The sequence below is a fragment of the Oncorhynchus clarkii genome, chromosome 21 (assembly GCF_045791955.1).
Source record: "Oncorhynchus clarkii lewisi isolate Uvic-CL-2024 chromosome 21, UVic_Ocla_1.0, whole genome shotgun sequence".
Lineage (NCBI taxonomy): Eukaryota > Metazoa > Chordata > Actinopteri > Salmoniformes > Salmonidae > Oncorhynchus > Oncorhynchus clarkii.
Genome location: NC_092167.1, coordinates 6504198 through 6524118, shown reverse-complemented (window position 1 = coordinate 6524118; position 19921 = coordinate 6504198). Strand labels below are relative to the sequence as shown.

General features: G+C 45.7%; 1 protein-coding gene across 1 annotated transcript in view; it reads left to right on the top strand.

The window, feature by feature from the left end:
- LOC139379283 (protein O-mannosyl-transferase TMTC2-like) overlaps window positions 1-19921 on the top strand; it is a 59531-nt gene that overhangs the window by 27298 nt on the left and 12312 nt on the right. Inside the window, exons 5-7 of the mRNA XM_071122085.1 lie at window positions 367-551; window positions 1292-1370; window positions 4477-4598. Of these exons, the coding sequence (XP_070978186.1) occupies window positions 367-551; window positions 1292-1370; window positions 4477-4598 (386 nt within the window). The remainder of the gene's footprint in view (window positions 1-366; window positions 552-1291; window positions 1371-4476; window positions 4599-19921) is intronic.

Here is a 19921-nt window from a genome sequence, read left to right as displayed (position 1 = left end):
GGGAAATAAAAACCCATATTACGCATTCCTGCACCTGTCTCCCGACCCTTTATACCAACGTGACAGTAAGTAAGCATTTCACTGTAAAGTCTACACCTGTTGTATTCAACGCATGTGACAAATAAAATGTGATTTGTTTTCTTGTCCCTAAACCTTTCCCTGATTCTATCTATCCCCTCTGTTTCTCCATTTCTACCCCCCTCTCTTCCTGCTCTAATCCTCCACCTCTGCCCCCTCTCTTCCCCCATTTCTAATCCTCTACCTTCTCTCTCCCTCATTCCTCTTCCTCTATAATCCCTTTCCCCCTCCTCCACCCTGTCTTCTCCCTCTGTTCCTCCTCCTCTGCGCCCTCTCGTCACCCCACAGCGGCCTACTTGAACACGGGCATCATCCTGATGAACCAGGGCGGTATGGAGGAGGCCAAGAGGACCTTTGTAACCTGCGCTGAGATCCCAGATGAGAACCTGAAGGACCCCCATGCCCACAAGAGCTCCGTCACCAGCTGCCTATACAACTTGGGCAAGCTGCTCCACGAGCAGGGCCTGCAGGAGGTATGATACTACAGTACTCTACACTACAGTGGAGACAGGGCAGTGGCTGAGATGTAGAAATGCAATGGATAGAATCTATAACAGTACACTTCAATACAGTACATTAGAACCAGAGCAATGGCAGAGATGTAGAAATAAAATGAATAGAATGTATAGAGGTGCACTACACTACAGTACAGTGGAGCCATGGCAGAAACATAGAAATATAATGTATGGAGGTGCACTACAGTACAGTACAGTGGAGCCATGGGAGAAACATAGAAATACAATGTATAGAATGTATAGAGGTGCACTACACCACAGTACAGTGGAGCCATGGCAGAAACATAGAAATATAATGTATGGAGGTGCACTACAGTACAGTACAGTGGAGCCATGGGAGAAACATAGAAATACAATGTATAGAATGTATAGAGGTGCACTACACCACAGTACAGTGGAGCCATGGCAGAAACATAGAAATACAATGGATAAGATGTATACAGCAAATGTAGTTTGATAGCATACTGTGATAGTGTACTTAAGCTCTTGAGAAAACTAGCTGTCTGAAAACTTGCTTAAGCTTCCGGCCTTGGCTTTATATGAGCTCAGCCACTGCTTCATCTATGACAAAATGACAGAGCCGACTAAAGACTCATCTTCCTGAAGCCCTTTCCATTAGACAGTGAGGAAGAGGCTTTGTGGATGGTGACACACTGATGAAACACACTGTGACTTAATGCCCTCCCCCTCTATGACAGGATGCTCTGTCTGTCTATAAAGAAGCGGTGCAGAAAATGCCGAAGCAGTTTGCACCTCAGAGTCTCTACAACATGATGGGTGAGTAATAGCAGGAAAACATTTATTTTTTCACTAATATTTTGGGGGGATTCTTCCCCCCATCTCTACTCACCAAGTTCAATAAACACGGCACTTTACAAAACAAACACAGTTCATTCATTCCCATACATCAGGGTTACTCGACTCTTACCCTACGAGGTCCAGAGCCTGCTGATTTTCTGTTTTTCCTTGCACACACCTGGTGTCCCATGTTTAAATCCGTCCCTGATTAGAAGGGAAGAATGAAAAAATGCAGTGAAACTGGCTCTGAGGTCCCGGGTTTAGTTTGAGGGTCATATATCATCATGTACTGTATTGTTATCATCCTAGAATCTGGTGAAAGGGAACAAAAGAGGAAAGGTGAGCATTTTCAACTATGGGCTGAAAATGAAAGTTTCCAGTGAAAGTGTTTCCCAGGATCAAAGCCAGGATCAACCCATGTCCGGGAGACTGTTTCTGTTTCCTACCCCAGCTCACCATATCACTCTACCCAAACCACTCCACTCTACCATCACTCTACCCTAGATCACTCTCCACTCTATCATCACTCTACCCTAGATCACTCTCCACTCTACCATCACTCTACCCTAGATCACTCTCCACTCTACCATCACTCTACCCTAGATCACTCTCCACTCTACCATCACTCTACCCTAGATCACTCTCCACTCTACCATCACTCTACCCTAGATCACTCTCCACTCTACCATCACTCTACCCTAGATCACTCTCCACTCTACCCTTGATCGCTCTCCACTCTACCATCATTCTACCCTAGATCGCTCTCCACTCCACCATCACTCTACCCTAGATCGCTCTCCACTCTACCCTAGATCACTCTCCACTCTACCATCACTCTACCGTTGATCACTCTCCACTCTACCATAACTCTACCCTAGATCACTCTCCACTCTACCCTAGATCACTCTCCACTCTACCATCACTCTACCCTAGATCACTCTCCACAGAACCATCACTCTACCCTAGATCACTCTCCTCTCTAGCCTAGATCACTCTCCACACTACCATCACTTTACCCTAGATCGCTCTCCACTCTACCCTAGATCCCTGTCTAGCACAGTGTTCTGCAGGGCTGACAGTCAGGAATTGAAATGGAGTGGACAGGTATCTCTGGTATTCTGTTCATGGGGAAGCAAACTAATTTGTCCGCTGAGGTAGATTTAGTTTGACAGTCTATCTGGAGCCATGTCAGGCATTTGACTTAGCCAATTACTGAAGGTGAAAAGCTGGGTAGTGGCAACAACTTCGCTGCGTGACGGGGAAGACTTGGCACAGGGAGACGACTTTAATCACCCAAATATCCTTCTTAATTCCCACCTATCACATATGATAATTATCCTCATCTTTGATTCATGTAATTGAGGAATATGTGTTTAGAATGACTCGTTCTGGTGGTAGTAGAACCACCTGCTGATGGTCTTCAGTTTCCCCCCCAAAAAGAGATTTCCCCATATTATCTCCATGAAACGAAGCTATTTGATGTGCTTTAAGCAGATAACATCGGTTTCATTCCATTCCAACACCACAGCTCCAAAATAGGCAGGCAATCCTAATGTAGATGTGTATTAGGATTCGAAGGGAATTCAAACTAAGCTGGCTATAATAAGTCATGTCCCATGTTGTGTTATTCTATCACTAATTACATTATTAGAAGCCTTCCTGATTGCATGGTTGAGATTGCTGTGCCGTGTCGGCAACAATTCTTGGGATGACGCGTGGTGGGGGCCTGAGAAGAGGGAGAGTGTTTGTTCAGGTGAGAGGGGGGTTGTCATCAGGGCCCCGGGGATCGGCCCCGCTGCACTGGGATCAGATCTGGGATTCTCACGGCTTTGAGAACAGAGACATTCTCCGAGAGAGACTGGTCACGTTCCAACTGAAATTGGTGTCAGGGGTTTAATTAATTTAACGGAGGAATATTTCTTTTTTATTGGTGGAATGACGAGTGTTTTTAGGAATGGAGGGCTGGAAATGGGTCGGTCTCCATCTGCCTTGTTATCAGCTGTGCACCTGTTGGAGATCTATTATAGAACTCTATTCATCAGACACTGGGAAGCACTGGAGCATGTCATCATTCATGTCAGAGGTCACAGGCAGGGAGAGAGCAGTGGAGAGGTGGCTTCCATGCAACCAGCAGTTTTTACATTGTGCTGTGTAAATACTCTCTTGGTTGCATGGAAGGTAGTGGTGACTCTGCTCTCACCGACTCACTGTCCCTCCGCTCTCCCTCCCTCCTCTGAGAAAAGGGGACAGTCTTCCAGCTGATTGGGAAACTTTAGTCTCGCTGCGTTATTTTTTGCCCCATGCACCAATTCATGTTGTTACTCCTATGACCAGAGAAAGTGAAATATACCTCGATATTTAAAAAAAACACAAGCAGCTAATAACAACGCAAGGTCATAGAATCAAATTGCTATACTCATTAAATGCAGCTGCAGTGCTGGTTTTAGCCTGAGTGGAAGTAGGGAGAACATATTTTATGGCTTATGAAAGTGTTGAACAAAGTGTTGGCAGTGCTGAGTAACAACAAACATGAACTTACTCATAAAAACAGCCGCTCTTTGCTCTCTCTCTAGTCATGGTATGGAAATCTCACAGTATCAACTCTGAGGTATTTGATTGGGCAACGGTAGGCCTATAGGTGCACTTGATTTGCTCTCTAGGCTTGCCAGGTAGACGGAGTTCTACATTCACACACATGAAATGGTTCAAAATGGGAACACTTTACCTTCCCGGGGCTAGGACTGCTGAATCAAGTGCACCAACAGCGCAAAAACAAATAAAAAAAATAGGAATGCAAGGCTTTATCGTTGGGTACAGAAATGTTTGGTGATCGACTAGGAATGCCTTGGATCGCGATGGACCGGTTGGTGACCAATGCACTAGATAGAAAGAAAGGAAAGTCACAGAACCCATCATACCACATCTTTGATACGAGTCTTCCTCTTATTATAAAGTGTCAGAGAAGCCATTGAGGTCATGGGTCTCTCTACGACCCCTTTCCTCTGACCTCTGAATGTTGACCCCCCCCCCCATACAGTAGGAGAGGCCGTATCGCCCATGACCTGTGACCTTTGACCCCTAACAGGAGAGGCCTACATGAGGCTGAATAGGCTGGAGGAGGCGGGCCACTGGTACAGGGAGTCGCTCAGGGCCAAACCCGACCACATTCCCGCACACCTGACCTACGGGAAACTCCTGTCCATCATTGTAAGTCCCTCCTCTACCAACCTCTTTAAGGCCAGACAATTCCTCACATTTTTTACAACAGCACACGACAAAAGATAACACAGAAACTAGAGATGCACTGATGTGAATATTCTGGGATATCTGATATTTCTTTGCAATATCAACCAATACAGACATTTCTGTTTCATTTGATGTCTTTTTTTACCATTCTAGTACAGATACAAACAAAATGTCTATGTTCATAAGGTTAATGAGAAAATGTGTAAAATAGTTTAAATATGGGAAAGGAGTAATCTATTTTCATAACAAAGTGGAATGTTCAGGACAACTCAAGGAAGAGCATCAGGTAATATTGCGTATGATCTGATGTGTAGAAAATAAGATTTGCATTCCTTTCAGATATGCATTGAAATATATGTGACTGGTTACAGGGTCTGAGGCGTTTGACGCTAGTTCCTACTTACGTCAGAATACTTTCAAAGTAGAATTCAGAAATGTTACATTGCCATGGAAACCATATTAATACAATCCAAATGAGAGGAACCAAATGCTTTGTGTGACCCCCATAGCATTGTAAATGTTCGGTTCAATAACACCTTGACCCTCTTCTATCTCTGCCTCTATGAGAATGATCCTTGTATAATATAATGTTGAGAAAATGATGGTTGGACAGCATTAAGATTCCCATGGGGCAGTGCGTACCTCGAGGACATACTTTTCAGAAAACGTTATTTTATTGAAGAATCGGACTTCGACCCCGGGAGAGATGGACATGTCAGACCTGTAGGTGTAGATATCATAATCTGGGTCTGTGTCGTTGTCCACCTGTTTAGGGAACAAAACAGCCCACTGCCAAGTGTCATATTAAAATGTATGTTCAATTTTGTTCGAGGAGTAGAATCCAACCCAGGTGTAATAGAGTTTGTTCTTCCAATCAGTGAAGGTCTTCTTGATGAACAGGCGAGCGCAGGCGTGGCCATCTTTAGTGTAGAGCTGCAGACTGACATCAGAGTCAAATGGAGGTATGTTAACAGGAATCCTCCGGTCAGAGTCATCATGATGTCAGAGTGCAAGTTGATGAGGAGCCTGACCTGCAGGCCGGGGTTTAGGTATACATTGGCGTTGAAGCTTCCGTAGCTGCACATGCCAAGGGGGGTAACAGAGGTCATTTTATTGTCCGCGTAGAGGGCTACCATCATCCCCACACCCAGCAGACTCCATGGGAGCTCGTCATCAAGCTCGAGACCCTGGGTCTCGACCCCGCCCTGTGCAACTGGGTACTGGACTTCCTGACGGGCCGCCCCCAGGTGGTGAGGGTAGGCAACAACATCTCCTCCCCGCTGATCCTCAACTCTGGGGCCCCACAAGGGTGCGTTCTGAGCCCTCTCCTGTACTCCCTGTTCACCCACGACTGCGTGGCCACGCACGCCTCCAATTCAATCATCAAGTTTGCGGACGACACAACAGTGGTAGGCTTGATTACCAACAACGACGAGACGGCCTACAGGGAGGAGGTGAGGGCCCTCGGAGTGTGGTGTCAGGAAAATAACCTCACACTCAACGTCAACAAAACTAAGGAGATGATTGTGGACTTCAGGAAACAGCAGAGGGAACACCCCCCTATCCACATCGATGGAACAGTAGTGGAGAGGGTAGCAAGTTTTAAGTTCCTCGGCATACACATCACAGACAAACTGACTTGGTCCACTCACACAGACAGCATTGTGAAGAAGGCGCAGCAGCGCCTCTTCAACCTCAGGAGGCTGAAGAAATTCGGCTTGTCACCAAAAGCACTCACAAACTTCTACAGATGCACAATCGAGAGCATCCTGGCGGGCTGTATCACCGCCTGGTACGGCAACTGCTCCGCCCTCAACCGTAAGGCTCTCCAGAGGGTAGTGAGGTCTGCACAACGCATCACCGGGGGCAAACTACCTGCCCTCCAGGACACCTACACCACCCGATGTCACAGGAAGGCCATAAAGATCATCAAGGACATCAACCACCCGAGCCACTGCCTGTTCACCCCGCTATCATCCAGAAGGCGAGGTCAGTACAGGTGCATCAAAGCTGGGACCGAGAGACTGAAAAAACAGCTTCTATCTCAAGGCTATCAGACTGTTAAACAGCCACCACTAACATTGAGTGGCTGCTGCCAACACACTGACACTGACTCAACTCCAGCCACTTTAATAATGGGAATTGATGGGAAATTATGTAAATATATCACTAGCCACTTTAAACAATGCTACCTTATATAATGTTACTTACCCTACATTATTCATCTCATATGCATACGTATATACTGTACTCTATATCATCGACTGTATCCTTATGTAATACATGTATCACTAGCCACTTTAACTATGCCACTTTGTTTACATACTCATCTCATATTGTGACGGCCCTGAATTATTTTGAGCCGTCTCAGTGCTTCTCCTTCCAATAGGGTGCTTTCCCTTTAATTCCCAATTAAATAGCCAGCATCAGCTGCTCAAAAGTGGCGTTTTGTGATGGAGACGTGACTGAGGATGTGTTCCCGAAGCTTCTCTATTCCGGTTGTTTTGTTGCTGTTAAACGTGTGTTTTGTAGCCTGAGAGTTTACCCAGGATCGGATCCACTCTTTGCGTCCGTGGACTACTCCTCTCTATTCTTCGTGGCCTTTCTCCGCTGGAGATCTGTTGGCGGATTGGATTGTCTGACTGACCGACTGACTACCACCTTTTTTGTATACGGTATTTCATTTGTTTTGATATGATGTATACGGTGATGATTTATGTAGTTAGATGTAGTTGAGGAATTAGTAAGAGCAGATACGCTTTAAAGTTCTGTGGTAAAATGGTTATATTGATTGTATGATTTAATGCTGGGTTTACGCTACACGGAATGAACGGACCAACATTGCGTGACCAAAGTCACTTGAGTTCACTGAACTCCTTTACCGGGCGGGACTCTTTTTAGGCCCGAGGTACAGGACATTTCTGGAGGAACCAGAACTCATTGTGTTATATTATTATGTGTGTGTAATCCATTGATGTTGCTAATACAACCCACGCAAAAGAATAGTTGTTTTTGAAGTTCTTTCAATGTTTTAAGGGTTTATGAAAAGTTGATTTCCCTTCTGACGTTTACATAAGTCCTTTGTATGGTGTAGACTTGACGGACCAGATGGGACTCATTCCCTCCCAAACTAAAAGGAGAAACCAATGTTTTCTCTGGTAGGCACAACCTACCTGGCACCCCTATAAAAAAAATAACCTCAAGTCAAAACCGTTACATAAAAAATGGCACCCCAGATGGGACAGCACAACATTGAGAACTAACCAAAGCAAATCTTTTGTGTGGAATTAAAACAATGGATTCACCCCAAGATAATGTGCTCATCCATGTCATACCTGTCAATGGGAATATACAGGGCCATTCTGACCATCAAGCTGACAATACAAATCATAATGTGAATGGAGATAATGGAGTTGATTTGGGCCAGAGCCCTGGGAATCTGAATGCTCGGTCTGAACCACAGGCCACAGGAGGTCTAACCAGTTACTCACTTATTGACATGGATCTGTGTGGAAGTACTGAGCTAGCCCTCCCTCTGACACCCAACCTTCTTCCATTGTCTGGTTTATCTCCAGAGGTGGGAGTCTTACAACTTCAAGGTGACATCCTTGATATTCGTCGGACTCAACAACATCTCCAAACTCTTATCCACGATAAATTTAAATGTCTGAGGGAAGAGCAACAACAGAGTGCCATGGAATTCAGAAACTCACTGAGCACTCTAACCCACACACTGACAGAGCTCAGTGAGAGTGGAAGACGGGAAATTACTGGTGCCATGGACAGGCAGTTTGACTACCAACGAAACCAACTCACTGCCACTCTCCAATGGCGCCTGCAACATCATCACACTGAGGTCCTCAAGGACGTTAATTCTGTTTTTTCTCCCATGGTTAACACTGTAGACCACTTGCAAACAGAGCTCTCTAATTGTGTTAAAATGTTGGATGACGTGTCTGTGGACATGGCCTCCATTAAGCACAACTCCTTACACAGAGTTTCTCTAGTGTCCACTTCTGTTCAGGCCACTGAGGGCCAAGCTGGCACCTCTGAAGAGCCAAGACAAGGCCATGCTACAGCCACCCCTTGCAGGATGCAATCCACCATGCATCCTGGTGTTCATTTTCATTGTCCGATAACTCCCTTCCCCTCTACTTCCTCAATCCCTCCTAGCTCGTTTGTTCATGGTGATTTGAGTAGACGTCAGGTGGGGGCGATGCCCATTAAATTGCAATTTCCCACCTTTGGGAAAAAAGATGACAGTCCTGATCCGCTAATGTACCTAGAAAGATGTCGTGACTTTCTTGCCCTCAATCCCCTGGCTGACGAAGAACTCCTTGCCACATTGAGGAATGTGTTGCATGGGACAGCTCGAGACTGGTGGGATGTGGCACGTCTCACCACTACCTCCTGGGCTGACTTTGAGGCCAAGTTTTCCTCTGCATTTCTGTCTGAGGACTACATAGATGAGTTGGCAGACAGAGTCAGGAATCGAGTACAAAGAGAGAAAGAGAGTATCCGTGACTTTGCATACGGTTACCACTCCCTGTGCAGAAGGTGGAAACCTGGCATTGAGGAGGAAGAGGTCATTAAATTGATTTTGAAGAACATCAACCCACTACTAGCCAGTCAACTCCGAGAACGAGTCACCACTGTCGATGGACTGGTTCGCTTGGGACAGCAGTTTGAGAAGGACAGAGAATGCCAACAGCAATATGACCAAAGAAAGAAACAGACACCCAAACAGTTACCCAAGACAGACCATCAACAACAGCCAGAGTCTCAAGCCATGACCCCTCTCATGTTCTGTTGGAGATGTAGCCAAAAGGGACATTCTTCAGCTACATGTCCAAGACCGTATCAAGAAAACCCTTCCAGAAACCACAAATCACAACAGGCCAACACACCTAACTCTCTTCGCAGGAATGACCATCCTTCTCTGGGTGCTTTAACCAGAGCTGAAATCCCAAGAGTCACTGCCTACGCCCCCCCATCGACATCCCCTTCCTTTCAGTTCATACCGCACCAACTGGTGTTACCCCTGTCCATAGGCCCATGGACAGGAAGAGCCATCCTGGACACCGGGTCATCCTACACACTGCTCAATGAGAAACTGTGGAAGGAGGTTAAAGGTCCGCAATACAACTTGAAGCCGTGGACAGAAGGTCCACTCTATCTGGCTGATGGTGAGGCTAAACGACCACTTGGATGGAGTGAGGTAGAGTTCCGCCTGTGTAACCGCTCCTATATGATTCCTTCGGTTATCCTACAAACCAAGAACCTTGCTTTTCCTGTCGTGTTGGGAATTGATTTCATGTACTTCAGTGGTGTCCAGATTGATATCGCACACAATTGCTACTGGTTTCCATACAATCCGAGCAAGAAGCATTTCTTCCAATCAGAAGCTACGAAGTTACATGATTGGGGTTCAAATGTGGCAGTCTTCTCTGCCGTTGCTCCGTTACCACTAACCCTTGATAATCCTTCTGACGATCTCCTTTTACAGGCTGTAAGAAGAGCTCAGCTGGAACATCCAGAGGAGTTAAGGCTGTTGGAACAGCTGCAGAATAATGCTGATGTATGTACTTCAAGGCTAGGACGCATCGGGCTCCTGAAGCACAAAATATTCCTTACACAGGAAATGCCGATCAAGCAAAAGCCATATCGTTTGTCCCCAGCGAAGCTAATCATCCAAAAGGGACTCATTAATGATATGTTAACACAAGATATAATAGAACGTTCCTCCTCTCCTTGGGCTGCTCCTGTTGTCCTCATCCCAAAAAAGACTGGTGGTCTTAGATTTTGTGTGGACTATAGGAAGACCAACAATGTTTCCCAGACTGATGCCTATCCTTTTCCTACCATCCACGAGATCCTGGAGTCATTGTCTGGCGCTGTTGTGTTCACTACCCTTGACCTCAATAGTGGTTATTGGCAAGTTGAGATGGACCAGGAAAGCAAGGACAAGACTGCTTTTGTCTGTGCTGAGGGCTTGTTTTCCTTTAAGGTGATGCCTTTTGGATTAAAGAATGCACCTGCCACTTTCCAAAGACTGATGGAGATTGCGTTAGGTGAGCTCAAAGGGAAGATCTGTTTCGTCTACCTGGACGATATAATTATCTACTCCCAGAACAGAGAACAACACTTTCAAGATCTTCAAGCAGTGTTGGACAAGCTAAGAGAAGCTGGTCTGACCGTGAATATGAAGAAGAGCAACTTCTGCCAAACTTCCCTGAAGTTCCTTGGCCATATTGTGTCTTTCGACGGCATTCATGTGGATCCTGAAAAGACCAAGGCGGTACAAGATTTTCCTGTGCCAACCACACTCAAGGCCCTTCAACGGTTCCTTGGGATGGCTGGATGGTACCATCGGTTTGTGTCGAACTTCTCCCAGGTGGCAGAACCCCTCAACGCGCTGAAACGAAAAGGAGTGAAATTCCTATGGACGGCAGAGTGCCAGACATCCTTTGAAACCCTGAAACGACACCTCGTCACACCTCCCATTTTAGGTCATCCCAACTTTGATTCCCCTTTTGTTGTTTACACTGATGCAAGTGATGTTGGACTTGGTGCTGTCCTAGTCCAACAGACTGGACTTGGCACTGAAGAAGTGCTAGCGTTCGCCAGTCGGACATTGAATGGAGCAGAACGGAACTACTCCACAACCGAGCAAGAGTGCCTTGCAGTTGTCTGGGCTTTGGAAAAGTGGAGGTACTACCTGGAGGGAAGACACTTCACTGTGGTCACTGACCATTCCTCCCTTGTGTGGGTGTTCAAGACCAACAAACCAAGCACCAGACTCATAAGATGGGCTCTACGGTTGCAAGAGTTCACCTTTGCAGTAGAATACAGGAAAGGAAAATACAACACTGTTCCAGATGCCTTATCCAGAGCTCCTGCTTGTGGCAACGGTGGCCCTCATCTTACATGTGCTACTGTCCTGTCAAGCAGTCGAGACTCGCCCAAAGCAGACTTTCCCATCTCTGATGAGACCATATGGAAAGCCCAACAGGATGATCCAGAAGTACAGGCTTTGTACCAGACTATCCTGGAAGATGGAGAAAAGATGGTCAATCCTACCACAAAGCTGACCATCCTGGAAGACAAAGTCTACCGTGTTGTACAACTACCACACAGAACCCTCTACCAATTGTACATACCTGAAACTCTACGCCTACAACTGCTTCAACATTTCCATGAAGACCCATTAGCTGGTCATTTGGGCAGGTTCAAAACCTACAAGCGGTTGCAAGCGTTACTGTACTGGCCACATCTGAGCATGGATGTGAAGTCACACATCCGAAACTGTCAGGTTTGTCAAATGTACAAACCAGAAGGTAGAAAGCCTGCTGGCAAGTTGCAGCAAACGGTGGTTACCCGACCTTGGGAAATGCTAGGAGTGGATTTGATGGGTCCATTTCCTAGAAGCTCCAATCAGAATGTGTACATGCTTGTGTTTGTTGATTATTATTCAAAGTGGGTGGAACTCTTTTCCCTGCGTCAGGCCACAGCAAGGACCGTCTCTAACATCCTTACGAAAGAGATCCTGACTCGCTGGGGAGTGCCTGATTACATCCTGTCTGATCGAGGTTCCCAATTTGTCTCTGATCTCTTTGAGGAGACCTGCCAAAGATGGAACCTGAGACAGAAGTTGACCACGGCCTATCACCCACAGACCAATCTCACTGAGAGAGTAAATCGAACCTTGAAGACAATGATTGCTTCCTATGTAGGGACCCAGCACAAACACTGGGACAAGCACCTTCACGAGTTTCGATTTGCCCTGAATTCTGCTGTGCAAGAGTCCACTGGAGTCACACCTGCAGAGCTGAACCTAAGTCGTCCCCTCCGAGGACCCTTGGATATGGTGCTACAGCCCCAGCAGATTACTCCAGACGCTGCTTGCTATGACCAGGTAGTCCATCTCCATGACTTGAGAGCTCTTGTCTCAAAGAACATGACCCAGGCTCGACTCAAGCAGAAGAGAAATTATGATAAGAACAGACGAGACATGCAGTTTCAGCTTCGTGATCGGGTGTGGCTTCGCTCTCATCCTTACTCGAAAGCTGAACAATTCTTCTCTGCCAAGCTCGCTCCTAAATGGCAAGGACCATATAGGATTGTGGAGCAGATGGGCCCTTTGAACTACCGAGTGGTGAAAGAGGACACAGGTGAAGATATGCGCGTTGTCCATGTCTCACGCCTTAAGGCCTGTTACCCCTCGGCTGAGGAATTGGAGGCGATTGAGCGCCGCAAGATCTTGGATATCTTTGAAGAGGAAAGTGAGGAGACTTTTCTCGGATTCCCAGACCCAGAAGTCTCACACCTTAAGGCCTGTGACCCCTCAGCTGAGGAGCGTGAGCTCCAAAAAGTCATGAGAATTTTTGTAGAGGAAAGTGATGAGGAGACCTTTCTCGGTTACCCCGACCAAGATGTGCCTTCCAGGGCAATGGTCGGCTTTTTCCAGGGGAGGGGGTGTGTGACGGCCCTGAATTATTTTGAGCCGTCTCAGTGCTTCTCCTTCCAATAGGGTGCTTTCCCTTTAATTCCCAATTAAATAGCCAGCATCAGCTGCGCAAAAGTGGCGTTTTGTGATGGAGACGTGACTGAGGATGTGTTCCCGAAGCTTCTCTATTCCGGTTGTTTTGTTGCTGTTAAACGTGTGTTTTGTAGCCTGAGAGTTTACCCAGGATCGGATCCACTCTTTGCGTCCGTGGACTACTCCTCTCTATTCTTCGTGGCCTTTCTCCGCTGGAGATCTGTTGGCGGATTGGATTGTCTGACTGACCGACTGACTACCACCTTTTTTGTATACGGTATTTCATTTGTTTTGATATGATGTATACGGTGATGATTTATGTAGTTAGATGTAGTTGAGGAATTAGTAAGAGCAGATACGCTTTAAAGTTCTGTGGTAAAATGGTTATATTGATTGTATGATTTAATGCTGGGTTTACGCTACACGGAATGAACGGACCAACATTGCGTGACCAAAGTCACTTGAGTTCACTGAACTCCTTTACCGGGCGGGACTCTTTTTAGGCCCGAGGTACAGGACATTTCTGGAGGAACCAGAACTCATTGTGTTATATTATTATGTGTGTGTAATCCATTGATGTTGCTAATACAACCCACGCAAAAGAATAGTTGTTTTTGAAGTTCTTTCAATGTTTTAAGGGTTTATGAAAAGTTGATTTCCCTTCTGACGTTTACATAAGTCCTTTGTATGGTGTAGACTTGACGGACCAGATGGGACTCATTCCCTCCCAAACTAAAAGGAGAAACCAATGTTTTCTCTGGTAGGCACAACCTACCTGGCACCCCTATAAAAAAAATAACCTCAAGTCAAAACCGTTACAATATGTATATACTGTACTCGACACCATCTACTGTATCTGCCTATGCTGCTCTGTACCATCACTCATTCATATATCCTTATGTACATATTCTTTATCCCCTCACACTGTGTACAAGACAGTAGTTTTGGAATTGTTAGTTAGATTACTTGTTGGTTATTACTGCATTGTCGGAACTAGAAGCACAAGCATTTCGCTACACTCGCATTAACATCTGCTAACCATGTGTATGTGACAAATAAAATTTGATTTGATTTGATTTGGGACGTTTGCACATCTAATTCTGGCGTGCCCGTTGTTCCAGTTTTCAGTTGATCTCACCTCCAGCTTGATGTCAAGGCACTCCATGTGGTTAGCAACCTGAGTATGTTGAGTATTTGAAAATGTACCCCCACACAGCTGGTTAGTGAATTCCCTTATGGAGTATGTCTCTGAGAAGGATCTGGAGTGTGTATTGTAGCCGGCAGCATACAGAAACACAGACACACTGTCCCCCCAGTTGTTAGATCGGCTCTGGGTTCCTCTCAGGAGGATGACACTTAAGAGGAAGGTGTTATCGGGGTCATACTGCTTGCTGCAGGGGTCGTCTTGTGGGTAGTGCTGTGTTATGTAGACTGCCTCCACCACATTCCTCTGCATTTTGAGGATGATTCTGTCCCTATTGTTCTCTATGGACCAGGGCATGAGGTAATAGCTTTGAGTGACGTAAGGAGGTAGGTGCCAAGCCCTCGTGGAGACTGTCTGTGTGTTGAGATTCCCTACCGTGTAGGAAGCCTGTTCCTTCAGGGAATGAAGCACCTGTTTAGCGTTATCGTAGCACTGGAAGCCCCAGTCTCCCCTCGATGGCACAAAGAGTGGTGTGATTAGGCTGTTGCTGTTGGTGTTGTTTTTTCCAATGAGGACATTGTTAGCAAAATGGTGGAGTAGCATCAGGCCATGGCGTGGGAAGCTGTGGCCAAATTCAAAGTTCCTGCAGTTACTTATGGAGTTGAGAGTTGGCAGATCTGCAGAGACCAAAGCCAGGGGAAGCAACAGGTGGAAAGAGCAAATAGGCTTTTTCTCTCCATGGTGAACGTGTTAGAAGGAGAATGACTGTCGAATGTCTGTCTCAATCTACAGAGATGAGTGGGAAGTCCTGTAGGTCCAGTTTATATTGGGAGTGTGCTATCCCTTTCAAGGGGCAATCTGCAGCTCAAACAATAACACATCAGTCAACCCACCACTGTTTTGGTAAAGGGAGTGGCTGTAACCTATTTCAAATTCATAGACAGAGCTGTTGATGCAATGACTGGCCATCCATGATATCAAAATGATAGTTTTAACCATGTGTTGAGGCTATACAGTGTTTGTTAACAATTACACTGTTTATAAACATTGGAGTAAAAGAAGCTTATATTTTGGGTTCTGATGGGGTATGACAGTTGAACTAAACTCATGAGGCATTTATACAGTAAGTTATATTCTTCAATTTAAAATCCCAAAACAGATTTAGTAATCGCAGATTGCCTCTTTAAGAAAGGCTTCTTCAGTGTTAACCACTAATTACAGTAGCCACAACACAACGGATACAAGACCAATGCTGTCTGATGGAAGTGACTATCCAACTCTTACCTGTTCCTTGTGAACTACCTCAGAATAGCCCTTAACTTCTTCTCTCAGTTCTAAACAAAATGCGGCTCGCTTATACCACACAGGCACACACGCTCTCACCAAGCCAAAACTAGTCAAAACTGTGCTTTGCCGCACAGGCTACTCAGGTGAATGCCGCACAGTGTTTCCTCCGACACATTGGTGCGGCTGGTTTCCGGGTTGGATGGCGCTGTGTTAAGAAGCAGTGTGGCTTGGTTGGGTTGTGTATCGGAGGACGCATGGCTTTCAACCTTCGTCTCTCCCGAGCCCGTACGGGAGTTGTAGCGATGAGACAAGATAGTAGCTACTAAACAATTGGATACCACGAAATTGGGGAGAAAAAGGGTTTAAAAACTTCTTGCTCCTACCTGAGACGCAGATGTCTCAACTAGACACCTGGAAATGCAAATGTGCTACGCTAAATGCTAAATGTACTCGTTAAAACTCAAACGTTCATTAAAACACACATGCAGGGTATTGAATTAAAGCTACACTCGTTGTGAATCTAGCCAACAAGTCAGATTTTTAAAATGCTTTTCGGCGAAAGCATGAGAAGCTATTATCTGATAGCATGCAACACCCCGAAATACCTGAAGGCGACGTAAACAAAATAATTAGCGTAGCCGGCGCTACACAAATAGCAGAAATAAAATATAAAACATTCATTACCTTTGACGAGCTTCTTTGTTGGCACTCCTATATGCCCCATAAACATCACTATTGGGTCTTTTTTTCGATTAAATCGGTCCATATATACCCAAAATATCCATCTATGGAAACTGTGTGATTCAGAAAAAAACACAGTTTCAAAACGCAGCGTCATTTTTTTAAATTAAAAAAGTTGACGATAAACTTTCACAAAACACTTCGAAACACTTTTGTAATCCAACTTTAGGTATTAGTAAACGTTAATAATCTATCAAATTGAACACGGGGCGATGTGTATTCAATAGCTCCACGTCTTCAAATCATGTTTGGGAAATCTCTCTTCCAAGACGTCCTGTCGGAGACCGGATGGAATGGAATCTCTCTCCTTTGTTTGACCAAGAAATAACTCTCAGGAAAATGACAAGACTGGCGACATCGTGTGGAAGCTGCAACCTCGGCCCTATTTAATTTGGTGTCCCTTAAACAATACATGCAAGTGGCGCATGGATATTTTTTTCAGTTTTCAGTGACCAGTTTTTCTTGCGCTTTTCAATGAAACACACGCTCTGTTATAGTCACAGCCGTGATTTAACCAGTTTTAGAAACTTCAGAGTGTTTTCTATCCACACATACTAATCATATGCATATACTATATTCCTGGCATGAGTAGCAGGACGCTGAAATGTTGCGCGATTTTTAACAGAATGTTCGAAAAAGGAGGGGGTAGACGGAAGAGGTTTTTAAAATAAAATATATATATATATATATATATATATATATATATATAATATAGCCTATATGCACTGAGTATACCAAACATTAGGAACATTTTCCTAATATTTATCTGCACCCCCTATTGCCCTCAGAACAGCCTAAATTCATTGGGACATGGACTCTACAAGATGTCGAAAGCATTCCACAGGGATGCATTCCACAAAGAAGGCTTAAAAATCATTCTTTAACCTGTCTCCTCCTCTTCATCTACACTGATTGAAGTGGATTTAACAAGTGACATCGATACGGGAGCATAGCTTTCACCTGGATTCACCTGGTCAGTCTATGTCATGGAAAGAGCAGGTGGTCATAATGTAGGTATTGTTAACCACTAGACTACAACACTTTTTAACACTTTTAACAGAAAGAGAAACGTCCTGCAGCTGTACTGGAAATGGCCTCTAACATCATTGCCAATACCATCAATGTAACTACAATCTGTCTCTATTCTAATCCATTCACTTCACTCTTTGTCCTCCAGTGTCCTTCCTGACTGTCCACACAATCTCAAATAGGCTTTGGCTCACACAAAGCGTGATGAAGCAAAGCAAACTTTCATGTTGGTAATAATCACAGGGGTTACGTATAATTAGACCTAGGCCCGGGGGCTGATGAATAGTGAGTGAGTTTGGGCCCGGCCAGTTCATTCCATTGATTTCCCTGTCTGGGCCAGAGGAGCTGTGATCATTGTAGAAAGCCTGGAAGTTGATAGATCGAGACTGAGCTGCATGTTGAGCAGACAGTGGCCCAGATCTAAAGCCATTTTGGACTTGTTGAACCTTGATGGGTAAATGAATGCTTTTGTCTTTGGTGGCCTAAAGGAAAAACTCACCTAGGATAATGGTATGCAAACGCAATATGGGTTTTTTATGTTAGGCTAATTGCAGTTTTTTGAGATATTTGAGGTAAAATAGCAGAGAGATCAACTTCTGCCACTATAAACTTTGTTGATATGACAACCAAGGAGACAATGGATTGAGGAATAATTATTGTCTTATGGTACAAGCTTGGAATAAAACAGACCTGTCAAAATATCAGGCTCTCCGCTGGGTGTGTGATTGTCTCAAGGTCACAGCCATAGGGAATGTCTTTATGGGGAGTTGTGTGTGTGTGTGTGTGTGTGTGTGTGTGTGTGTGAGACATTATTAAATGTGTGTGGTGTTATGAAGCTCACCAGCTAGGCCTGCTGGGTCCAGTATTTCCTTCCCAGACTTCTCCCCTACAGGTTTGGCTGTTTGTTCTGAGGTGCACTCTGCCCCCTAACCCCCTTCCATCCACCTCTCTCATTCACTCCCACAGTGTTTTGGGGAGAGAAAAACGTGCGTGACAACATGTGTTCACAGCTGACTTGGGTTAGTTAGGAGGACTTTATGGAGAGGAACCCTGTTAGAACCCACTGAACCAGTCCTGCTGAGCCCTTGTGAGGAGTTTGACCTTCTGTTCTTCCCCTTCCACAGCCTGAGGTAACTGAGGTACTAGGAATCTACAGGAGGTTTTGCTCTTCAGCGTACCACATCACCTATCCCATCTCTCCTTCTATCCTCCTCACTGATATCGGAGGGGTTACAGCTGCACCCCTAGGGGTCCGGTCTGGGCTGAGGAAGGGTCTCGCTCCCAAACTCACTAATTTCCCCTTTTCCTAATCTGATTTGAGTTCCATACCCCAAACCCCCACCCCCAGTCTCCCTGGGTTCAGACCCGAGTCACCCCAGCACAGCTGGACATCTGCTGGGTCCCCCAGGTCCCTACATCCGGGGCCCTGAGCCACGAGTGGCCCCTCATAACAGAGCCCTTCAACAACAGGAGATTAGGACACGACCAGACCCGGAACAATGGTCTGCCGGACAGGACTTAATGCAATTACCCCGCTTCCTTATTAAATCACTCAATCAGGGAGAGATTTTGGGCCGTCTTGCCACGGCGGACCTACGTATTGATAATGCAGCTGGCTCATAAGGAGTCAACCGACTCGGGGAAAGGGTCAAAGTGTCAAACTCAAGTCCCGCCTCACCCTGACGTGTACTACAGTACGTGACTTCACTGTTTCATTCGTAAAGAGTCATGTACTTTAATGGGGTTAGTGAGGTTGTATAGATTTGTGGTTTGTTCTTTGTTCAGTTTGGCTTTGAACTCTTCGTTCACAGTAACCAGGTTAGAGTCTAGACTGAGTCTGCGTCAGAAATGCCACCATAATCCTGATATAGTGCACTACTTTTGACCAGGGCCTTTCTTTAGGACACAGCCAGACATGACCAGAAGAGCCCTATTCCACCCGGTAACCCCCAGTTCCTGTCTCAGATCATCTCCCTTGAACATACATCACAGGAGAGTGTTGTCGTCAGGCGGATAATTACACAGTGCAGAGTCCTGACGTGTCTTACCAAGAGCTAGGCACCGCTCTCTGTCGGAAGGCCTCTCTCCCGTTGCTGGCGCTGATGTTATTTACGAGCTCTGTGGCTGGCTACACTCGGAGCCGGCGCTAACGCTAACCGCTAAAGCCCTCTGTGGCTGGCTACACTCGGAGTTGGCGCTAACACTACCCGTTAAAGCCCTCTGAAGCCGGCTACTCCCTCCCAATACAGGCTTGAATATGCTAGATAGGAGTGTCAGAGGAATAAAAAAACAACCTTATCAAGAACTTAGGATAAGACCCAGATCCAGACAGTCACAGATGTTTATTGACCCAAACAGGGGGCAGGCAAAAGACAGGTCAAAGGCAGGCAGAGGTCTGTAATCCAGGGCAGAGTCAATAAGGTACAGAACAGCAGGCAGGCTTGGGGTCAGGACAGGCAGAGGTTCGTAAATGGGTCAGAGTCAGGCAGGTACAGAACGTCAGCCAGGCTCGGGGTCAGGGCAGGCAGAATGGTCAGAACCGGG